The 25,906-nt window shown below is 37.0% G+C and overlaps 1 protein-coding gene across 1 annotated transcript in view; it reads right to left on the bottom strand.

Annotated features, from left to right (window-relative positions):
* Nucleotides 1-25,906, bottom strand: part of LOC137236374 (pancreas transcription factor 1 subunit alpha-like) — a 94,350-nt gene that overhangs the window by 42,125 nt on the left and 26,319 nt on the right. Inside the window, exon 3 of the mRNA XM_067758880.1 lies at nt 16,246-16,553. Within this exon, the coding sequence (XP_067614981.1) occupies nt 16,246-16,553 (308 nt within the window). The remainder of the gene's footprint in view (nt 1-16,245; nt 16,554-25,906) is intronic.

Genomic DNA, 25,906 nt, shown 5'->3' with positions numbered 1-25,906 from the left:
CCTGATCCATCAGAGAGCTGAGTGTTGTTAGGCATCTGCCGCTTATGATGACAGAAACGTCATCTACATATGCCGTAAGCTTGACTGGTCCTCCGTCGACCCGCCTAAGCAATTGGTTTATAACCAGCGTCCACAGCATTGGGGATAAAACCCCACCCTTTAGCGTTCCTCTGTTTATCAGATTTCGTTGCCTCCCACAGACGCCATTGCGATATGATCCCTCTGCAGCTTAGCATGGAGCCGATCCAATTTGTTAAAGCTGGATGAACTTCAATCGGGTTGAGACTGTCCATGACCGCCCTTTTCGCGAACTTGTTGAAAGCTCCGGCAATGTCCAGAAAAACACTTAGGGCATGTTACTACCAACGTAGTAAAAAAGTATCAAAATACTACCAAAAATTTTCATTCTCTAGTACTTTAAAATTCATGACCGGACTATGAGGGCCATCAAATTTTTGTTGTTGTACTACTGACTTCACCTGTCTGGTTTTATTGTGTCATGGACCAGTCTAAAACTACATTCAATTTAACCAAAATTTTCAGTCATGGTGAGTAAAAATAATGTTAATGCCGTCGGGAATTGTGGGCTCGAAGCCTGTTGCCGGAGTAAAATAATTATAAAATATATTGTGCGATTTTTCGCTTTCTGAATATTCCATATTTTATAGTGGTTGTATTTTGTAGCTATTATAGAAAATGATGAGTACTCGGCTAATTTTTAAGTGGTTTCGAAATAGACGCATAGCATATTTAAGCAGCAGTGAAGGATTACCTCCATTACCTTCGGCAGACTATCGAGGAAACTTACGGTCAGAAATCAGGTTGGGTTTTTATGCATCCCTGTGAGAATAAACGTTGTTCCCTTCCTATCCAATCATAGAAAGTTCGTCTCTCCAGCAGTGTGGCCATTTCATTTTCAATTTCGTTCGTTCTGAGACCACTGTTCCCGGAGACCCAGCAAAGATGAGAGTGAAATATGACATATGGACGCGTGCACTTCTCGAAACTTCTGTAGCATTTTCGATTTTACCAAACTAAATTCGAAAGACCAGCTAACTTTTTATGGCAAAAAACTGCAAGAACAGCGAGTGCTTCGAGTGTAGCTTTCCAACCATTTATCTACACGGTAGTTTCTTTGTCAATATCTAAACCCTCCACCAATTCCTCCCTTAAAATATGCTCTATATTCTCTACCTGGAAGTTAACAACTGACGTTATATAGTCCGTAGCAGAAGTTATGAGCAAAAGATGAAGTGCGCTGTTCAGTGCCCGCGATATTCTTAGGCATGCTCGCCTTTGCGCCTTACAAAGTTTCAATTAACACATATTTTTGTTTTACACCTTCCGCCAAACTAGAGTGCCATGCGTCAATATAAATCGGATTGCTATGTTGTATTCAGTTGGTTACAGTCTAAGGATTTTGCAAACGCCCGTTCGTAATAATAGTACGTTGACTATATTTTATCTTTCCTCAGCTTTTCAGCTTGGCTTGACGTCGGTAAGTAATAGTAGATCTGTTTTTCCCACGTTGGCGGTTAACCCGACTCCACTTGCCCAGTCATGTACATCCCGAAGTGCCTGATCCATCAGAGCGCTGAGTGTTGTTAGGCATCTGCCGCTTATGATGACAGAAACGTCATCTACATATGCCGTAAGCTTGACTGGTCCTCCGTCGACCCGCCTAAGCAATTGGTTTATAACCAGCGTCCACAGCATTGGGGATAAAACCCCACCCTTTAGCGTTCCTCTGTTTATCAGATTTCGTTGCCTCCCACAGACGCCATTGCGATATGATCCCTCTGCAGCTTAGCATGGAGCCGATCCAATTTGTTAAAGCTGGATGAACTTCAATCGGGTTGAGACTGTCCATGACCGCCCTTTTCGCGAACTTGTTGAAAGCTCCGGCAATGTCCAGAAAAACACTTAGGGCATGTTACTACCAACGTAGTAAAAAAGTATCAAAATACTACCAAAAATTTTCATTCTCTAGTACTTTAAAATTCATGACCGGACTATGAGGGCCATCAAATTTTTGTTGTTGTACTACTGACTTCACCTGTCTGGTTTTATTGTGTCATGGACCAGTCTAAAACTACATTCAATTTAACCAAAATTTTCAGTCATGGTGAGTAAAAATAATGTTAATGCCGTCGGGAATTGTGGGCTCGAAGCCTGTTGCCGGAGTAAAATAATTATAAAATATATTGTGCGATTTTTCGCTTTCTGAATATTCCATATTTTATAGTGGTTGTATTTTGTAGCTATTATAGAAAATGATGAGTACTCGGCTAATTTTTAAGTGGTTTCGAAATAGACGCATAGCATATTTAAGCAGCAGTGAAGGATTACCTCCATTACCTTCGGCAGACTATCGAGGAAACTTACGGTCAGAAATCAGGTTGGGTTTTTATGCATCCCTGTGAGAATAAACGTTGTTCCCTTCCTATCCAATCATAGAAAGTTCGTCTCTCCAGCAGTGTGGCCATTTCATTTTCAATTTCGTTCGTTCTGAGACCACTGTTCCCGGAGACCCATCAAAGATGAGAGTGAAATATGACATATGGACGCGTGCACTTCTCGAAACTTCTGTAGCATTTTCGATTTTACCAAACTAAATTCGAAAGACCAGCTAACTTTTTATGGCAAAAAACTGCAAGAACAGCGAGTGCTTCGAGTGTAGCTTTCCAACCATTTATCTACATGGTAGTTTCTTTGTCAATATCTAAACCCTCCACCAATTCCTCCCTTAAAATATGCTCTATATTCTCTACCTGGAAGTTAACAACTGACGTTATATAGTCCGTAGCAGAAGTTATGAGCAAAAGATGAAGTGCGCTGTTCAGTGCCCGCGATATTCTTAGGCATGCTCGCCTTTGCGCCTTACAAAGTTTCAATTAACAGATATTTTTGTTTTACACCTTCCGCCAAACTAGAGTGCCATGCGTCAATCGGATTGCTATGTTGTATTCAGTTGGTTACAGTCTAAGGATTTTGCAAACGCTCGTTCGTAATAATAGTACGTTGACTATATTTTATCTTTCCTCAGCTTTTCAGCTTGGCTTGACGTCGGTCAGAAGTGACATGACTGCCAAAATTCAACTGCTCTTCTAAGTCGGCAACACATTTAGCCCCGGCGAGTTAAGGTACTTAAAACATTCGCGCGACGTTGTTGTAGATTTAGCGGTAAAAACACTATCCGAAGGTTTAAAGGAGTGTGACGGATAAGGGCAGTCCTTTGACCGATATGAATACGGTACGCTCCGGTACCAACACCTTCTGGTTCTAGCCCTAATATCTCTTACTAGTGATAAGGCACGCTTGTTGTAAAGAGCGACTAAAATCTACCGAACCAACGTTTTGGGAAGTCGAAAAAATTCGTTTCTTCGGAAGTCGGGCAGCTGGCAAACGGTTTTTGTACCAGAGTGCGTTTTTGCGTTTATAACACAAGGTCGAATCAACTATGGAATCGCCTTTCCTATGGACTAGGCCCGGCATTAGGACATTGGGTACATCAGCAGAATTTATCAATGAAAAGTAGTTTTTTGTATCCGCCAGATTTCTTATATCAGCATCTCATGCTCCTTTTGGCCTCCTTTCCTACTCCGTCTTTTCTTTGCCACTGCTCATATGTGTATCAGGGGCCGACTTCATATTGAAATGATCATCTTTCAATCAATGACACTAGTTTGAACTCGATGTAATTACCCCAACAGTGAATATGATCGGGCGGTGGTGGTAAGTATATATGTATTCAATACAGGTCTTATATTTAGATAGGTCTCTTTTCCTATAAACAGTTGCACATTTAAACGCTTACAGCAGCCACAATAAGCTGTTAAGTGTAACTAATTAGAATTTTCACACTTTTCTCATGAAAAACTGAACAAAAAAAGTTGTGTGCTAAAGTGCAGTAAAGAGGGAGGGGAGATCAATCATTCAGTGAGCATCGAATGCGAATTTCTATAAATTGCTGTCTTAAAATTCCCCTCCTTAAATTGGCATACTTATATTTTGTTTCCGTTATCGCTTTACGACTGCACGTGGTAAATGTAAAAGTGTCGTTGTGAATGTTGGTACTAACCCTGTAGGAATCTACAGTTCTGAACGTAGCTGCTTTTAAAAATAAATAAATGTAAGGCGCGATAACCTCCGAAGAGATTTTAAGCTGAGATTCTCTTACAAGTTGCATCGTACTCCTTTTAGTTTTTCCAACAAATTGGCGAGACGGGAGCAACGTGTTTTATGCCGATTCCGAGCGGCATCTGCAAGGCAGATGAGTTTTCACTGAGAAGCTTTTCATGGCAGAAATACGCTCGGAGTGCGAACCCGCTTAGAAAAACTATCTTTTAATTGAAACAACTTGTTTCTAAAATTTTGATGGTCTTTTGCACGGGGCGTGAACTCAGGATTTTCGGTTTCGTAGGCGGAGCACGCTACCACCACACCACGGCGGCCGCCAGCTGCTGCTTCAAGTCAACCATAAAAACATTTTGCATGCAAAGAACAGGCAAACTTCTAACACTAGGGTAAGCATCTTTTCGATGTTGTAAAAGCTTAACCAAACTCCATAGCCTCTGACTATGTGTGTGAGCGGACTGAAGCCTACATCTACCCATTTCCGCCCTATAGGAGGTCGGCGCGATGCCAGTGATCAAGCACTGTCAACTTCCCTAATTAGGGGTGTTTTATGGACCATGCCTATTGAATGATTTGCAGCTAGGATTTATATATATTCGGCTGTAGTTGAACGGAGCCTTCCCGAAACCGGGCAGACTCAGGAAGCAACGGTAGCCTCACCATATCAAGGTATATATAATACTATACCGCTGAGCCTGCCTATTTCGGCAGTTGGTCGTACGTGTACCATGATCGAAGGATCGCTACTTTGGCAGACGGTCATTCTTCAGACGTTATCTTAAAAACGATTTCCTAAAAAGAAAATAACCAAAGATTTCTCTACAGGGTATGTACTAAATAGGAGTTTGTTCCACATTGCATTGTTGCTTCCAGTTTTCTTGGGTCTCCGCGCTACCACAAATAAAAACTGTCTTTAGTTACGGTTTTTGGTTAATAATTTTTCTATTCAAATTGAATGACGTGACAGCATTAGAAGCATTAGAAAAGAGGGTTGTTGGGTTGGATGGCTGGCAGCAGCCAAAAAAGGTCCGGCAGATGAAAAATGCACCAAAGGTATATGTATCTAGCATTGAATGTGTGTAAATATGTACATAGGCGTGTATGACGTGATATTTAAAGTATGAACCGCTCTACATACATATAAGTATGTATGGCTATTGTTATTGCAACAGGAACCTTATAGCTCCGTAAATCTCGTGCGGAAGGGTTGGTAGAAAAAAGAAGTGAAGGATTTTGTTTAATATTAAAATTAATTTTTTATCATATTTTGTTTATTTTTTTAGTTTTTCTTTGTCCAAACAAATATAAATTTTAATGAAATGAGGATTACTAAGCAGAATTTTTAGTTTTTTATTTTTAAGTGGCTTTGAAAGTTTTCAACCGGCCTCTACCATTACATCGATATTCTTCAACAGTAAAATTTCAATTTACATAAATAAATGAAGTTCACAATATCGGAAGGGACCTTAAAAATCTGTAAGATTCTTCATAAATATACCAAGTTTAGTAAATCAGTGGTTTTCAACCAAATTCTTCTGCTATAACGGACAGAATGGCTTTGCTTTCTCTCAGTAAGTATTAAGTTTGAACGTTTTTTCCTTACCCTCTACCTCTACTATCTTTTGTTATTCCCTTCCTTCCACCATCTATATCTTTTCACGTCTTTCATCCACTCCTCCTAATATTTGTTCTCCCAATCCCTCTATTCCCAATTTCACTAACTTTCCACTACTTCTTCGACCCCTTTTGTTTTACTTTTCCTCTCCCTTTCTATCTGAATATCCGTTCTTCCTTTCAGTTTTTTTGAGCCTTCACCTTAAGCTTCTAGTCAATGTCTTTCTTTCTCTCTCCGTTTCTTCTCCATGCCTTACCTTCTTTACCTCTATCCGTGTCTTTATCCCTATATCTACCTCTGTCTCTACCTCCACCTCTACCTCTATTTCTTCTTCTACCCCTAGCTCTACCTCTACTTTTACCTCTACCTCAAAACGAAGAAGTAAGGACGGGATTGTTTTCGCCTGTACCGGAGACTACATACCTTTCATGAATGGTGCTGAACAATAATCCTATCCCATTCGTAATATCCGAATAATCGGCTGTATAAGATATGAAATATATAGATATACACACCTAACCGATTTTTAAGATAAATATAAAATAATAAACTAGGTAGGTACTTTGTGTGAGGATGTAAAGTTTCACGTTTTTTGTGGTCTGAATGAAATAGATAACAATATATGACGTAAACGTAAATATTTGATGAAATTTGAAGCTTCTAGCTGTTAAAATGGTGTAGAAATTGCGAAAAGTTTCTTATCTGAACAAGCGGTTGTATGAGTTATATACTATTGTGGCGAATATTAGTGACACTAAGTCATACTCACATCACTAGTCTGATGCTAAGTAAATGAAGCCACAACAACAATAAAGCAGACATAAACGAATCAATCATTATGTCTACACATATGTACGTACACGCAGCGGAGAAGCAGTGCACAACCACATGTATTTATCTGAGATACTCCCGAAAGTATGCAATAAATGTGCAAGTATCACTCACATATACACGCGCATGGGCTATAAAATCATCTGCATCTGTAGTTATAGCTGATAAGTTTATAGCTGATAAATAAGTAGTAGATTCTAGAAATAGTATAGTAGTATGTATGTGGATTTGTTTAATACGCGGTTTGGTTTAATGTAGTTCATATATCTTTATTAAAGATTTAGGTATGTATTACATATAACATATAACACGTATTTGTATAAGTATAACTTTATGAGCTGCGTTCTGGTTGGTGCCAAAGTGTCAACTGTTCGTTCGTTCGTTTGCTGTCTTCTCATAACGTGGTCATCGTCAGTCGCTCTTTCGTCCTCCCATCTCTCCAATTATCTTGTCCGTCTCTTTTCGTTACAGGGTTGCATTCCTTTACGTTGCTGTCACTGTGTTTAAGCTGCGTCCACTTCTTGTTCTACGTCCGTCTGTCACTCCCACATTCGGCCCTCCTGACTTAGGGTTCGACCCGAATCCTGGACGCCAAGGCTTGAGATATTCTGCCACTGTGGAGGTAGAATTAGGTCCCTCCACTTCGTCTAACTTTTCCACTCTGTAACGGCCGTGTGGCAGCTTCTCAACGATTTTATACGGTCCAAAGTATTTCTGTTTCAATTTTAAATTCGTACCAAATTGAGTGCGCTTTACAGCCACTACGTCGTTGATTTCGTAATCTACATTCTCCTTGCGTTTCGACTGTAATTCCGACGGTTTTCTTCTTGAATTGCTGAAATACCCTGCTTGGCCAATCTTCGAGCTTCATTGCGATCGGCTTCTACCGACTCAATTGCTTCATTCTCCAAGATTTCGTCTAACGGTGGTGATTCCGACAACCTCATGTCACATCCTGTTAATAGTTTAAACGGAGCTACTTTCGTACTTCTCGGAGCAGAATTGTTTATGAACTGCTGAACTTTCCCAATATGTTTGTACCAATGTTCGGGATTATCCTGCGACAGCTTTGCTAACATGGGTATGACGATTTTGTGTATCCTTTCGACCTGTCCGTTTCCTCTCGGTACACCGGTTGTGATTAGCACGTGTTGTATATGGTTTTTCTTGCAATAATCCTCGAAAGCGTGCGATGTAAAGGCGGAACCCCTATCGGTAACGATTCTTCTGGGATTTCCAAACGTAGCTTCCTGCTTCGTTAATCGGTCAATCACTGCATCAGCACCCGTGTCCTTTGTGGGGTAGAGCCACACAAACTTCGAAAATGCATCAACAACAACGAGGATGTAGTTATATTGTTTCCGAGTAGCCGCGAGTGGACCAACGTGGTCTATATGGAAAGTCAACAAAGGTTTATCTGCCTTCTCTATGGGTACTAAAAACCCATCCTTTTTGCCCGATTTGGCATTAACTACTATACAAGCTATACAGCTGTTAACAATTTCTGCGACCTTTGCCTCTATGCTAGATATATAAAAGTCCTTTTCAATGCAGTCTTTGGTCTTCTTAACAGAGAAGTGTCCTTGACGATGCGCCATCTCAATTACTTCTCTCTCCATCTGCGTAGGTACCACAATTAGCTGTCGAGCCGAATCTTTGTAAAGAACATCATTGTATATATAAAAATCTTCGTAGTTGTTCGCCTCCAAAATCTTACGTACTGCCTTCGTCCAAGGGTCCTTCATTTGTGCCTCTCTAAGTCGATGTCGCAACGATTCTTCTATAACCATACATTGCACTCTACTGAGCGCATCTACATGCCTCATTTGCGCTCCTCGTCGGTGTTCGATCACGTAATCGTACTCTTGGAGGTACATAGCCCATCGTGCCACCCTCAGCGGAACGTCCTTTTTCTGTAACGTCATTGTGAATGCGTTGCAGTCAGTGATTAGCCTAAATCTTGACCCCAATACATATACGCGCCATTTTTTAAGCGCTTGGACTATGGCGAGTACCTCCAATTCGTAGGAATGATACTTTTGTTCGGCGGCTGACGTCTTGCGGCTCATGAACTGTACCGGATGTAGTTGCTGGTCTTCGGAGTTCTTTTGGAGAAGAATGGCTCCGTATCCATACATAGAAGCATCGGTGTGGATTTCGGTAATTGCCTTGGGATTAAACATCGTGAGAACTGGTGCTTGGATCAGGGCTGTTTTCAACTGTTTAAAAGATTCTAAGGCTTTGTCGCATATTTTAAACTCTTCGGTTTTCTTCAGCATGTCTGACAACGGTTTCGCAATCAAGGCATAGTTTTTGATGAAACGGCGAAAGTAAGACATTAAGCCTAAAAATCTTTGTAGTGATTTTTTCGTCTGGGGTAAAGGAAAATTATCTATAGCTTTGGTCTTGTCGGTGCTAGGTCTAATCGTACCGTTCTCGATTATATACCCAAGGAATTGTATCCTTTTTGCCAGGAACTGGCATTTTCCCCAATTAACCCTCAAGCCCTTGTCGCTCGCTAGCTTCAATACCTTCCTCAATTTCTCTACAGCTTCTTCCTCAGTCTTAGCCGGGATCACCAAATCATCCATATAGGCAACTACTGTCCCATCCCTAATATAATCATTCAAAATTGCATGAATGTAGCGACAAAATACTGCTGGTGAATTACAGATACCAAAAGGTACATACTGAAATTCATACTGGCCACTATGAGTTACGAACGCTGTATATTTGCGGGAATTTTCATCCACTGGTACATGGAAAAACCCATTTGCCAAATCTAAAGTCGTGTATACATTCGCTTCTCTAAGCCTCTCTAGTGCGTCATCGATTAAAGTCATAGGGAAGTTATCGCGTATAATTTTCGAATTCAACTTACGATAGTCGCAACAAAGTCGTTTTGTGCCGTTCTTCTTTGACACGAGTACCACAGGTGAGGCATAGCTCGAAGAGCTTGGGCGTATTATGCCTTCATCCAGCCACTGTTCTACCTGTTTGTCTATAATTTTTTGTTCTTCGTATGACACCCTTCGCGGCGGTTGATAGACAGGAACTTCGTCAGTAAGGATGATTTTCATGTTCACTGGAGGGCTATTATCTTTCTTTGGCTTGTACTCTTCTATCATTTGCCTTACCACGCTAGCCAATCCCTTATTAAGGTGAGCTAAATCATAATCTGTTTCTTCCCCGATAACATTAAAACATGAGTTTGAAAAAATATTTGCCATCGGATCGTCGTCTCTTGGCACAACAGCTACTGCTACATCTTCATTATCGACGTTACTCGACGCCACAGTTCTATCTCTAAATTCAATGTTATCGTCTCGAACCAGCATATCAAAATATTTAAAAATGGAAGTACCAAGAATGATTTCATAGCTTATGTCGCTTGCTTCTACTACGTGAAACGTCAAGTTTACTGGGCTTTTATCTATTAGTACCTTTATTTCAAAACTACCCCTAGTCGATATTCTGGATGCACCAATACCAAACAGTTGCCGTCTTTCTGGATCCAGTTGAATAGATTTATCCAACTTGTTAAATATGTCGCATCGCATTAAACATAAACTACAGCCTGTATCGATTAGAGCCCATACGTCCATGTTGCAAACATTTATCTTTTTAAGTTTTAAGTTAGTTTTTGGTGCTTCACCAATTGAATTAACGTGACCCTGTTCGCGCTTTGTGCCCGTACCCTGTTGATGTTCACGCTTTGTGCCTATACCCTGTTGTGTTTTGCATTCAAAAGACCTATGTCCAATTTGTTGGCATTTGAAACATTTAAATTCTCTATGTCTGCAATCTTTCGCTAAATGCGAAAATTCGCCACATTTAAAACATCTCTTTTCGATTTTTGTTGGCAAAGTAGAATTTATGTTTTCTTGTTTGGGTCTATTATATGGCTCGACCTTCTTAAAATTATCCAGTCGTGATTCCTGCTTAATCTTTTCGTAAATGACTATTTGCTCTTTTAGCTCACTTATGGTTTTTGCCTGATAAAGTACAGCCTTACTGAATTTAGAACCAGGAATACCATCAATAAAGTATTCCAATAAACTTTCTTCATCTAATCGAACCGATTTGCCTATCTCCATTAACGCATACAGATACTCGCGATATGATTTTCCTTGCTTCTTGTGTCTTTTCGCTAATATTTTGTGAACATCAGCTGAGGACAGCTTACTACCAAACTCTTTACTGAGACACAGTTTCAAGGAACTCCAATCCCGTAACCCAGTTTCACTACTTACGAAAAGTTTAGCAGCACCACGTAACAATTGTTTTGCATATATAAATTTGTGAACTTCGTTCCAGTTTACGATTTCGGCATTCTCTTCTATTTGCTCAATCCACTTCTTTATGTCGGATGTGTCGGAGCCGTCGAAAGTTGACAGGCTTTCCTGAATATCTTTAAAAGTGAAGTGCGCAGTACTTGCCGGCGCAGGCGATGGTCTGGATGGAACTTCAATTACGGATTGATTCGGCTGGGAATCACCATCTTCATCTTCGTCGTCCCCATCATCAATCAGGCCTAAATGTTGGAGTAGTCTTTCCCTAAGTTCGTGTTTGCGTCCAACCACTCCTAACCCTAGTTCTCTTAATCTTTCTTTTAGAGTCACTACTGTCATTTTTAGGACTGCGTCCGCGTCTATGGCCCCTGTGTCCATTTTGCTGTACTTTTAATATAAACTTATCGATTATATTACTTTTAAGCCTTAAATATGAATGTATTGATTTAAAAGTGTTTCTTGCAGGCGTATGATTATAGTAGTTTTCTATTGTTGAATGTAATTACAGATTAAAGTAATTTCGCTCTGCTACCATCGACAGTCTTTTCAAACATATAAAACGATATATAAGCAACGTACAATGTCGTGAATAAAACTTAAATGATCGACAAATTACACATAAATGAACATACGTAAGTAATTTAATTACACCTGAGATCTTATACAGTTTAAATCGTATTTTATGAAGCAAAATTAATCAATTCGAACATCAATTAAAGCATAGACATCTTTTGATAACACATTTCTAATTAGGAATTACATTCCACAGTTGTTCGTTTTTTATTTTATGCTTCTAATTGGTATGCTTATATGCAATTGTTTATTGGCGTACCAACTTCAGTTAGATTTTACGGCTTCAATTTCGCATTACATCTGCACATACATATGTGCATAAGAACCAAAAGGTTTTACTCTCAAAACATTCACGCCAGATAAATACACATAAATAATCGGATTGCAATTATATTTGCAGCATATTACTACTTTAGTTACACTGTCAACTTCTAATTAGAATTGTTTTTTTTTCGACTTCCAACACTGCACTATCTTCTTTACAAATTTCTCTAAACTTCTATACTGAGCTTTTATTTTGCTTCTCAATATAATCTCTTTATTCTTCTTTCTATTTAACTTCTTTACCTTCTTATCGCGTTCTTTCTACCTTAAATCACCTTCGTCTTTCCTTCACTTGAGGAATTTTCGTCTTCTTCTTATTCGACTCAACTTTAACTTCTCGTTTGTTTCGCTTCGCCTTATTGCTGCTTGCTTCCAACTCTCCTAACTGGTATACAACTGCTGCTGCCGCTAACGTATGTATGAGATTGTTCTCTGCTTCTACCAACTTCGTTGTTGAAGTGAACGTTTTAGTCGCAATGGTGGTGGATTTGTCTACGCTGCTGTCTACGATTGAGCTATGTTCATAACAACTTGTATGATGACGAAGTTGCTGCTGTGATCGCTCCGCTCGTGCCAAATTAACATATGTATTTGTACGCTCGTTTCGTGACAAAATTCGTATGTACACCAATAAAGTTTGCTCGTAACAACTTGTATGATGACGTCGTTGCTACAGCAGTTGTGCCGTTCGAATTATATGCGTTAGCTTTTGTAGCTGGTATACCAATAATTTTTGAGTGACAACTTGTATGATGACGAAGTTGCTGCTCTGTTCTGTTGTTTGAGTGCGTCGTTGCTAAAGCAGAACTGCGTTTTTGTTGACGCCGCTGAGGTTCTGATCTGCTGGCGTTCATGCGGTTATTATACGTAACTGTGCTTGCATACCTCCATTGATTTTATGTGTTCTTACATATACATATATTTCGATGTATGTGGGCATATATGTAACGGTGAAAAAAATCGTGTCACCTTTGGTCACAAATGCGTATTGTTGTTGGTGCAACTAACGCAAATGTCACATTTCTCCGGATTTTATGAATTTGGTTACCTTAAATTGGTTATGCAGCCGCAAATTTTCTTTTCTTTAGCTCAACTCTGCCGACTTCAAACACAGACGTCCCTCTTCCTGATTGTTGCAGTTTTGTCTATTTCGCACGCAGTCACTACTTTTCCGCTTGCCTTAGCTCTGTTTGCCTGAGACGCAGATGATTTTTTCTTCGGTTGGGTTATTCCGGTTGAGCCCCCAAAATGTGGATTTGTTTAATACGCGGTTTGGTTTAATGTAGTTCATATATCTTTATTAAAGATTTAGGTATGTATTACATATAACATATAACACGTATTTGTATAAGTATAACTTTATGAGCTGCGTTCTGGTTGGTGCCAAAGTGTCAACTGTTCGTTCGTTCGTTTGCTGTCTTCTCATAACGTGGTCATCGTCAGTCGCTCTTTCGTCCTCCCATCTCTCCAATTATCTTGTCCGTCTCTTTTCGTTACAGGGTTGCATTCCTTTACGTTGCTGTCACTGTGTTTAAGCTGCGTCCACTTCTTGTTCTACGTCCGTCTGTCACTCCCACATGTATAGTAAGCTATCAGTAGCGAAGTATAAGTGTACTTTCAAGTAGTCTAATAAAGGCCATTTTGCATTATTGAATAGTGGAGTTATTTATTCAATAGTTTAGTGATTCGAACGTTAGTGGAAGGTAGGAAATAGGAGGAATTGCAGTAAATTCGTTAAGGAGCGTGTCATTATTCTGTTTTACAAAATTCTGGGTGATAAAATTCTGTAAATTGCAAAAAAAATCTGCTTGGACAAAATCTGCTTTTTTAAAATTCTGCTTTTTAAAATTCTGCTTTTAAAAATTCTGCTTTCTAAAATTCTGCTTTCTAAAATTCTGCTTTTTCAAAATTCTGCATGTTTAATTCTGGAAGTCAAAATTCCGGAATCATGGCATGGCGTAGCCGGTGTTGGATCGGCTAAGGGATATTTTTTTAAAGTGCCTACGCAAAAGGGTATACTACGCAGAAGGACATCACCGTGGCGGTAGCCACAGTTATACCACACACCCGGACTTGGCATGGCGTAGCCCAGGGTTATTTTTTATAAGCGCGGCGGAAGGCCGCCTATGCAGAAAGGTGTTCTACGCAGAATTACTGTGCATGTCGCACATTTTCAAAATAATTACATGACCTCTTTAACATTGTTAACATTATATTTTGTAATACAGAATTTTGAAAGCAGAATTTAAGAAAGCAGAATTTTAAAAAAGCAGAATTTTAAAAAGCAGAATTTTGTTTTTAGAATTTTGTACATACAGAATTTCGACACCAACCCCTTCGTTACACTATATATACCACAGATCTATACAATTTTTTCAGACAACAATAAATGCTCTATATGTAAGCATTTGGTGAAATTTGAATCCCAAATCACCAAATTTTTCAAAAATTGAGGGACTAGTTTGCATACAAACAGGCGAACGTGGCTAAATCAACTCAGCTCTTCATCCTGATCATTTCGGTATACTTTTTGGTGGGTCTATCCCTTTTCCTTTAAGGACTTACAATTTTGAGATTCGTGACAAACTTAATATACCATTTCATTTTCATGAAAGGTAGGATCATTCCATTTCAAGACACTCGGTCCGCGCAGGACATAATTTTTGATTTCGATGAAATTTTAATATGTTGTTCTTTGCTCTTTTTTTGCCTAAAAAAATTGTTTTTTTCGGATTTATCGGCAATTGAATTTGATAAAATGCAATCGGTATTTTATTCACCTATTTTTTTAACTGTCAATAACTTTTTCAAAAATTAAGCGATTCTCATGATTTTTCTTTGAAATGTTTGTTAGTACTTTTAATTTTATACAAATTTATAAACAATTGCATATAGTTAAAAAAAAATATTTTTTTAGTATTTAGTAAAAATTTATGACTTTTTTTCAAAAATTAATGTTTCAAATAACGGCTATTTTGTTTTTTTTTTTTAAACTTTTTCTATATCGAGTGAGCAGTTCATATTTCAACTCGGGCAAATATCCATCAGTCAAAACTCGTTGTTTTCGAGATATGAATTTTTGAATATTAAATTTTTTCTCGCCATATATTGATGCAATACATATCAGCTTACAAGGCGATCAATGCCAAATACTTAAAATTAATTAAAATATCACATTTATTATTGAAAACATTCATTTGTTATTATTTTTTTAGAATATGGCAAAATATTTCACTAAACCTCCAATACCGTCACAAGAGCCTTTGCCCATGTCCTGTTACAAAATCACTGTAATTCTGAAAAATAACAAAAAATGAATGTTTTCAATAATAATGTGATATTTTAGTGAATTTGAAGCATTTGATATTGATCGCCTTATATGTTGATATGTATTGCATCAATATATGTGACCCGGCCTATGAAAAGGTGGCTTATGACTCAAAAAACAGCTGTTGAATATTCAAAAATTCATATTTCGAAAAGAACGAGTTTTGGCTAATGGATATGTATACAAAAAATAAATGTAAGGCGCGATAACCTCCGAAGAGATCTAAGGCAGAGCTTTTCTTCCAATTTGCGTCGTGCTCCTCTTGATTTTCCCTACAAGCTGGCCGGACGGGACCTACATGTTTTATGCCGACTCCGAACGGCGTCTGCAATGCAGATGAGTTTTCACTGAGAGCTTTTCATGGCAGAAATACACCCGAAGCGCTTGCCAAACACTGCCGAGGAGCGACCCCGCTTAGAAAAATTTTCTTCTAATTGAAAAACCTTATTTCTAAAATTTGATGTTGCTTTGCCCGTGGTGTGAACCCAGAGCATACGGTGTGGTAGGCGGAGCACGCTACCATCACACCACAGTGGCCGCCAAATGGATATTTACCCAAGTTGAAATATAAACTGCTCACTCGATAATGAAAAAGTTTAAACAGAAAACAATAACCGTTATTCGAAATATTAGTCCTTGAAAAAAAGTCATAAATTTTTACTAAATACTGAAAAAAAATTTTTTTTAACTATATGCAATTGGTTAAAAATTTACATAAAATTAAAAGTAATAACGAACATTTCAAAGAAAAAATCATGAGAATCTGTCAATTTTTGACAAAGTTATTGACAGTTGAAAAAACAGGTGAATAAAACATCAAAATACATTTTATCGAATTCAATTGCCGATAAATCCGAAAAAAAAATTTTTTGAGGCAAAAACAAAAACAACACGTGTTTTATTATTTGGACCAAAGAACAACATGTTAAAATGTAATCGAAATCAAAAATCATGTCCTGCGTGGACAGGGTATCTTGAAGTGGAATGAGCCGGTATAAAAATGACCTCCTGCACTTCCTTTTTCCCATTCCTTTCCCATTACACTTCAACTCTACTTCTTCCGTCACCTCTTGCTTAATCGAGTACGAACCAAACAAATAAAAAACTGTAAGTGACATTTAAATGTTAAATATTGGTATACTCACTTCGATCTTTTAGAATAATCTTCTTTGGTGGCTCCTTCTTGTAATTTCGCTGTAAGCTCAATCCAGGCTCGTTGCCATTTTTATCCTTCTTTACCATCTCGCTAAGGAACGTAATATAACTTATAGCCAGTTTAAGCGTGTCAACTTTACTTAAGCGCTTCTCATAGGGTAAAGTTGGTATGTGAGAACGTAAGCCCTCGAATGCTTCATTGATACTCTGCATTCGTCTGCGTTCCCGTAAATTGGCGGCCTGCCGTTGTTGCGCCATTTGTGACGCGCATTTCAAGCGACGCGTTTTGTAGAGGCGGCTATGAAATAAAGAGTGGAAAGTATGTTGGATAGTTGACATAAAAGCGATTACTTCTAATTTAAAAATATTAAATAAATTGAAATGAGAAAAAATACCAAAATATTTTTGAAAACGTTGCCATCTGTTTATAATCTAAGATCATCTACCAGTTTAATTAGAACGATATGTTTCAAGAGGCCAAAGCATTTTTGACATGAAAAGAGATTTACACATTCAGTTATTTAATACGTATGGTTAAGGATGCTTAGACCCAAAAAGAATTCCTGACGATACTTGAATTTGGTCACTTAAAAAAAACAGGGGAAGAGGATTGGATATCCAGGGGGACTCCTAATTGTAGTCAGTCGACACTAGAATGAAATGCGTACTTTAGTAAGGCAAAATTGAACGGGAGGTTAACACCGAATTTATAATAAATGATGGTGCGGCACGACTTTGCTCTGCTTAGTCGGCGCATATATTCTCGTATGAGACATGCTGCATTAAACAGGGTTATACTGAAATAACGGCGGTTTATCAGGTATAATCCAAGCCATTCCAGTACGTAGAACTGGCTATAGGGGGATTGCTTAGCCTTCATTCCTTTCTTCGCCTTGGACTTCATCTTTGTTTTGAACTTTGACTTCTTTTGCTTCGTTGTCTCCGTCGTCTAGGTCTTATTATTTAAGCATCTTTGCATTCGTCTTCCTACTTCGCAATTTCCTGTGTTCACCTTTCTCATTGTCTTGGGGTTTATTTTCATCTTCGTCACTGTAATAATATTTATCTTCGCATTCTCTTGGTCTTCAACATTATATTTATCTACGCCTTTCTCTATGTCCACGTTATCGTTTTAACTCGGTAGCCATGGATGTGGCGATATAAATTGAACAAACCTTCAGTCATTCCCTGTCAAACCTCAACAAATCCAAAAGAGAATTTGCCGATAATGAGCAACAAAACTTAACATCATTTCGGAAATATTTTAGAAATTGAGCTTGGTTAAAGTGGATTCCTCAGGGCACACTTAGGCCGGTGATATTAGACCCGTTGTGATACCACGAAAAGACACCGTTAACTTTCCTTCTCGAACGTTTTCGAGGACCTGATAAAGGCTACCAAATCCTTGACGACATGCTCCAAAACCTGGCTCAGATAATCTAGAAATGGAGCTAGCTGAGTATAATGAATTACGAATGTCTGAATTAGGTAACTACGAATTAGGTAATAGCTAATTAAGAGATAAATTATGAAGTATGGTAATACGACTTGGGTATTTTCGAATGTGTCAATTAACTACACTGCTCTACAAAATTAAACTTTTTGCATTACCCTGGATCACCACTATTTTTTTTTTTTGCTATATTCCCCTAATTATAAAAATAGTCGAAATTTAAAATTCTACGGATACGATTTTGTTTTTTTTTTTTGTTTTCTAAAATTTGCCTTTTTTGAAAAGGGAGATCCATTGATTTTATCATATCTCCGGAACGGGTTGTCCGATTTTGTTAGAGAAACCAGCGTATAATAACAAATGAAATTATCTTAAAATTGTTTAAATACCATTTTTTTAAATACTTATTGGTTTCAGAGTTATTTGCATCGCATTATAAAAAATCGATTTTTTGTATTAAAAATTCAATTTTTTTTCTTCTTTAATTCGTAAAAAATCGAAAGCGACAAAAACTTACATTTTTTATTAGATGATCGTAAAACTGTGAACATTCCAAATAAGGCAAGCTTTATTTCATGAAAATCTATGGATAAACGGTAATATTATTAACAATTAAGTGAATGAAGGTAAAATACGTATTTTTAATATTTTTGTTTATTTAGCTATTTAAGATACCTTTATTAAAGAAATTCTACAAAATTTAGTACTTGAAATATTTAAAAATAGTTTCTGCTTGTCTACTGTAATTTTCTGAATTTAATTCTCGTATAAGAAACCAATTATAATCCCCCATCATATTTTCGTTCCAGAATCCTTGATAACGCTCCTCCATTGACTTAAGTTGTTGGTGAAATCGTTCTCCATGCTTGTCACTGACATCACCAAGATTTGAAGGGAAAAAATCCAAATGGTAGTATAAGAAATGCATTTTTAGAGACATGTTTGCACCTGAAATTATATGTATATGTAACTTAGAGGTTACAATTATGATGAATATACAAAAATAATATCATATTCCTACTAACCGATTTTCGAATAGTTGGTTAGTAAATCAGAAATGATTTCCTTATAATTTGGACCCCGATTATTTCCTAGAAAATTTGAAACAATCAGGCTAATTGAGTTCCAAGCAGCCTTTTCATCGGGTGATAGCAACGTCTCGAATGTTGAGCTCTGTAGTAGTTTTCGGATTTGTGGACCATCAAAAACACCTTCAGAAATGTTTGAAGCGGATAATTTTGGAAATATTGTTTGAATATAATCGAATGCTTTTTCATTTTTGTTTAGCGCCTTAACAAAATTCTTGACTAATCCAAGCTTGATTTGTAATGGCGGAAAAAGCACATTCTCCCTTTTTATTAGAGCAGCATATTTTATATTGTGTGTGCCTACTTCGTGATTGGTTCTTGCTGGCCAGTCCTTCCTTACATAATGTGCGCTTCGATCTCGGCTATCACAAAGGCAAAGAAAACAACAATGTTTTGTGTAACCACCTTGTAGTCCAGTTAGTAAAGGTACCACTTTCAAGTCGCAACATATTTTCCAATCGTGTTTTTCATAATGAATATACTTTAAAAGTTTGGACATAGTTTCATAAGTATCCTTCATATTTACGGCGTGATCGATGGGTATAGATGGCTTCTGATTGCCATTGTGTAATAAAACTGCTTTAAGGCTTTCTTTGTTACTATAAATAAATAATCTCCATTCACTTGCGTCATATGTTTGGCCAAGCTTTACAGCCAGTTATATCATAGCAAAAACATATATTGTTTTTATTTCTATAAAAACAAGCAGGTAGTTATCGTAACCTGTTTTTCTAATAAATGTCTTTCTTTTAGATGGGATGCAAGTAGCTCTGACTTATCTTTTGGAGGCTCTAGGTATAAGATCGTTTAACAAGGACTGTGTCGGAGGCTTTGGGCAAAATCCATCTGATACGCTGGAGATTTTTGAAGACGAAGAAATAGGCGATGGAGGAACTTCAGTATACGTATCATGTTGATTTTCAGGAAGTGGAACTCCATCTGAATCTAGCACGGGAAGAGTAAAACCACCAGCTGAAATCGTGGGATAAGACCAAATCATGTGTTTTCCAAATCCTGTTTTTTTACTTAAACAAAAGTAACAGTTAGCATCATGATCCCATGTTTCTCTCCACATTATAGGTTTTTCAATTTGCATGTTTTCTCTGTGAAAAATGAGTATCATAAATATTTTTAATTAATAAATGTAATTGTTACTTACTGAGGGTAGGATTTCCATTTCTTTAAAATATATATACAGCTATCACAAATTGAATTTGGCGTCCAATATTGGCCCAAATTCTCAACATCTATTTTAAAATAATCCTTATATGAATTTTGTAGTGAAATAGTGAAATTTCTCCGCCCTTTGCTGTAGTGTAAAGACCACATACATAACAAAATATATTCGGGTCATTTTTGCAGACAAATTTTCTACTGTTATTATTCATTTTTTTAAAATTCACTAACCAATTAATAGTTTTTTGCTGTTGTTGACCACTTGACTTTTCGCGAAAAGGAATGCTAGTTAAATAACATTGAATGAACTAAATGAAATACTTTAAATAGTCGCAGGCCACTTCGATTTTCAAAAGTATGTATCTTTTTTTTTCGTTAAGTTTGTCACAATCGACAACAATATACCATACAGGGCAGGCATCTAATGAGTCTGTAAATTTTTTAACCACTACCTGCGAAAGGGTTTGAAAAAAGGAGTTTTCAAAAAAACTTCATATGCTATGGGAAATGGCCTGTGCAGGCTGGGATGTTCAGTAGGTAGGTATAACAGTTTTTATGACGGATTGATAATTTGATTTTTTTGTTTTTATGATTTAAGCATTCTAAGAACATCGCAAGAAATGCCTCAAGGAAAAAGTTGTATTTATTTGATAACAAATATATATGACCATATTTCTTTCTTACGAAAACCCGCGTTGGCAATTTAAATTTTCCATACAGTATGAGGCACTTTTTCTTATGATCTGCGTTTTGCCTTAAGAAAAATTGGCGGGGAAAAATTTCTTGAGTGTCATTATGGAGTTTTCTCATTTATGGCTTTAAAAAGACTAAGTTGCGCAAAATGTCATACCTAAATAATTTGTTTGTAAAAAACTATAATAGGCTTGATATGCAAAATGTTCGCTAAATTGGGTATTTTCACTTTATTGTTAATAAAACCAACATTTATTCATGTATTTTTACGAAATAAGGTTTCAATTATTTATAATGTTTACTGTGAAATAAAATTGATAAGTTTTTAAAACCTTCGATTTGTTATGAATTTTGAAAAATAAAAAAATGTTCGATTTTGCAAAAAAAAAATTTTTTTTTTATATTTTTATGTGAATAACTCCACAACCGTCGATCATATAAAAAAATCCAATGGAGTTTCTCTCAACGAATTTAGTTAAGCAATTTCCAAGATATGATAAAATAAATGGAAACACCTCTGTGAAAATTCGTGATTTTAGAAAAAGAAAAAAAAAAAATCGTATCCATAGAATTTAAAGTTTTGGATGTTTTTGTACTTAGGGGGCCATAATACCCCCCTCGAAATTAAATAGTTAGACTTCAAAGTAATTTCTGTTGTTGACTAGTGCTATTAACGAATCAAGAAGTACGAACTAACTACTGACGAATTGCATATTGGCGATTGGTGTATTGACGAATTAAGTAAAATTGATTTAATTAATTTAGAATTAAGTAGACAACTTCGTTAAACAAGATTGTTTCCGAAGAGTTGATCGTGTCATATTGATACTCCTGTCTTAAATCAAACCCTGTCGTATAAAAAACAAACTATAATATTTTATGCCGATCTTAACAGACCGACTGCAACATGTAGCATTATTATTGTTTTATTTTTTACATTGTATTATTAATTATTCTATTGTGGCAAAAATACCTGATGTAGAAATCAATTCGATACTCGAATGGCCCTGTAGGGTATATTTGACATGAGCGCTACACACTTTGAACAAGATCTTGATTATGTCATCCCACTTAAGTTCGAGCAGTGTTGTTTCTCAAAATTTATTGCACTGCTCCCAACTCTGGTCAAGTGGCAGTGTGCGAGAGAACACATTATTTTCTTTTCATAAAAATATAAAGCTAAAGAGATTTCTATAGAAATGTAATTTTAACAATATAATATAATAATAAAGCCGTTTAAAAACACGCAAATATGGTGCCGTTTAAGTATAGATATTTGATGTTTATAGCACCGTAGCAGAGAGGTTCGTGTCTCCGCTATTAAGCACAGCTCATAAGCACAACCACTGCAATAATTGCCGCTAGATGGGTCTAACTCTCCTTTGCGCCCCTAACCAAGAGAGTTCACGGTGTTCTGAAAGGTGGATTAGGTTTCCTTGCGAGAAAGAAAAAAACTGAAATAGCAGAACTATGCAATAGGTGGCCAGAAAATAAAAAAATTGATACCAAAATCGTAACGGTTCATGTGCTTGAGATATTCATTACTTATGGTCCGATTTTTTAGATAATATTTCTTACCCTGATTATCACGACGGTTAGCAGAATCGAGAGCAAATCGAGAGTAATTTTCTCACATATTTTAATGAATAATATTTAATGATAATGAAATCGACAACACGTATGAAAGAAAAACATTTGATAAAATTTGGACTCTTGAGTATTACGAAACTCCGAAACGTCAACAAACGTCACTTAGGATACTTTCTTTTATTTACGTTTTTCGTTTTTGGCTTATGACGTTATGACTTGCTTGAAACATCTTAATATATAAAAATCACGTGTCACTATGTTTGTTCCCGATGGACTCCTAAACTACTGAACCGATTTTGAATTTGTTTTGCATCCCGTGTGTAGTTCGATATAGCTTGAAATATAGGATAGGTTATATCTCAGTTTCTAGTCGCAATATTATTTTATTGCAAATTTTTTATTTATTTATACGTAATAATAAAATGTTACGTATACGCACCGGCACTCACATTTTCAGGTGGTGCGGATATACTTCCGTGTAATTGGTTGGTGTTTAATTAAACAACGTGCTTATCAATAACAAATATTATAGCGAATGATATCAACTATAGCACATCCCCAGGCCCGCCTAGAAGGTGGGGGGGGGGGGGGGGGGATTAGCCCCGGGCCCGGGGTTTCTGAGGAGGCCCGCGATTTAGGGGTACTATGAAATTTTTTTTAATTCAGGAGAGTCTTTGTTGCTCCATGTGCAATTTTTAAGCCGAATTTCAAATGCAACGAAAATCTGCATTTCGTTTTAATATTATAGTGAAGTGTGAAAAATAAAAATCTATATATATAAAAAGAAAGGCTAAAATGTGTGTTAGTTGGTCGCCGATGTTTGAAGAGATGCGTCTGTCGATTTTGTTCAAAATTTCACACAAGTTGCGTAAACCTCACGCGGTGGTTACTTTGGTTGCGATCGGCGTACAGGGTCTCGAGATATAGGCCGAAACGTGGACCCGAGTACCCCTAGAATGTGTTTATAGAATATGGATAGCAAATCAAAGCTGTTGATGAGTGCTTTAGTATAGGGTAATTTTCATACCCCTGGGTGACTAGGGTCTCGAGATATAGGCCAAAACGTGGGCCAGTGAATGCTTAGACAGTGTTTATACAATATGGATATCAAATGAAAGCTGTTGATGAGTGCTTTAGTACAGAGTAATATATTATCCAGAGACGGGCTGGGAATGGTATTAGGACTAGGACTGGGACTGAGACTCGGAGTGAGACTGGGACTGGAATAAAATACATACCACCCTCTGGGACAGGCAATAAGGGATGCAGAAGAATGAGAAGAAATTGAGAAAAGAGAGAAGGAGATTGAGAAAGAGAAAGAATAAGACGAAGATGATGATAGATGATGATAGATGAAGCGAAAAAGACGGAGGGAGGAGTGAATAAAAGAATTAGGAAAAAGTGAAGAGGGGGAAGGGCAGAGTCAGACGGAAAAAGCTTATTAAAATGTATGCAGATAAGCCAAATTTAGGGCAGAACAACGTCTGCCGAGTCTTCTAGTGTTTATATATTTTAGAGCAATCATGGCGAGTGCAATCATGGCTGAACGATACAAGGTGGCAGCATGGTGACATACCTACAAACATAAATAAATGTTCCATGTACTTTGTTTTTGTAAATTCGATGGACAAATGTCAAAATCGTACTGCGCCGGAAGTTGATGTATCAAAACAAATAAAAAAAGTTTACAATCAGCTGTCCCGTGCTGCCACCTTGTATCGTTACGCCATGAGTGCAATGAACGTTTTGTTTGTTTAGTATATCCCTAGTTGTGAAGCCGATCAGATCATCAAGTTGCCGCTCAAACTGTGTGAATTATCTTTTCGAAAATGCCAAACCCTTGTGTGTGCTCCTTGTGGTGGTAAAATAAATATCGGTTCGAAGAAACTGCAAGATTTTCGCATCAGTGAGAATCATGCATTACTGATTAAAAAATTTATAAACGCGGATTTCGACCTACCAACCCCCAGTTCCCTTCAAGTATCTGTGTAACCTGTCGTCAAATTCTTCAAGATCATGCACGGGATAATGATAAAAGACCGTTTAAGATCATGCCTAACTATGGAGATATATGTCTATCCAAGGAAACCAGGTCATCTAAAGAAAAAAATTTCATATGCAACTGTTACATATGTTTAACTGGTAGACATAAGGGAGTAATAAACATGAAAAAAATTACCTCTTGGTAAAACACTAGAGTTATCGATAAAATTAATAAAAATTAACAATGGAATTGCTCAACTCAAAAAAGAGTGTTCCTGAAAGAGGTCGAAAAGCCAACGATTTTTCAAGCTGAAACGCTGCATAACCATCAAGTCGAATCTGGAACCTCAGGACGAGGAATGCAAAATTAAGTTGTCTTATTCGACAAGATTGTGGCAGAAAATCAGTGCCAGCGTTCTTTCAGAAAGAAGTGTCAGAAAAAGCTAATTTATTAAAAGACTTTTACAGGCATGATATTTTGGATTTTGATGTTGAAAAAATTTCTGTTAAGGGAAAAAGGGCTGTTGTCTGGGTAACGCGGAAGAACTTTTAGAAAATGTAGTGGATAGACGTGGTTTGATTGGTAACTACTCAGTCAAAGTTATGGCTGATGGTGGATAAGAGTTCTTTAAAATTTGTATGCCCATTATTCCAGAAAATTACGTTTCTGAAAATCTACATGAAGAAGGTTCATCACGGAAGAAGAGCAAGATTATCAAGTGTACGAGTGTACACAAGTTGATTATGTTAGGTATTGTACCGCGCAACAAAGGGACCTACGAAAATTTTAAAATATTATTTTATCTCATAAAAATCAACGATATGTATTTTCATGAAATTTGTGTCCGACTTCAAACTGTTACTTCTCGTCATGGTGGAATAACCAGGTGAAGTAAGCCGCCAATTGTCTCGCTCTAAATTCTTCTTTGTTCTGTTATTCGGCTATCTGAAAATTTTTCACCAATGTTGTCCCCGAAAAAGTGTTGCTTTTTAAAATTTTTCAAGAGAAAAATATGCCACTTTTAGTTCTTTTTTCACATAAACTATGAGGTGAATATCGATGGACCTTTACCGGATTTAATTACAGACATTCATAGTTAGGTTATCTTTGGTGTTCTCTTCCATAAGTAAGGCCGTGCTAAACTATTACTTCCATATTTTTGATATTATCATTATATACATATGTTTAATTTGTTCCCAAAAAAATTGAAAAAGGAAAAACTATTTGCATTCACGTCATATTCAACCAAGGATTTTCCCCTGTACAGTACTAGTGAAGACTTTCGAAGGAGGTTTTTCTTATTCCTACAAGAACTCAAAAATTGTCGTATTATACCTTATTTTGAAAAGACTTCGGCTAAACAGTTGTATGCTAAATATACAAACAATTTTTACTCACTGTGGCTATTTGGCCCTAAAAATCAGAACAGTAAGATGAGAGGAATGTTACACTTAAGGATTGTAATTTAGAATATATGTATCCAGCTCGATTCGGACCAGCATCTTATCGTTCTAGGCCGAATGTCACTGGGCTAGTCTATTCCCTGATATATTTTGGCAAATAATAACTTGGTAACATTAGTAATACATCATGAATTCAACTGTCAATAATTTTTGGGGGATCTTCTGATTAAGTTTGTTGTTATATATTAGAAGAGCATATTTTTT

The sequence above is a fragment of the Eurosta solidaginis genome, chromosome 1 (assembly GCF_040869045.1).
Source record: "Eurosta solidaginis isolate ZX-2024a chromosome 1, ASM4086904v1, whole genome shotgun sequence".
NCBI classification, from domain to species: domain Eukaryota; kingdom Metazoa; phylum Arthropoda; class Insecta; order Diptera; family Tephritidae; genus Eurosta; species Eurosta solidaginis.
The sequence above is the reverse complement of the archived record's forward strand: the minus strand, read 5'-3'. Positions and strand labels throughout refer to the sequence as shown.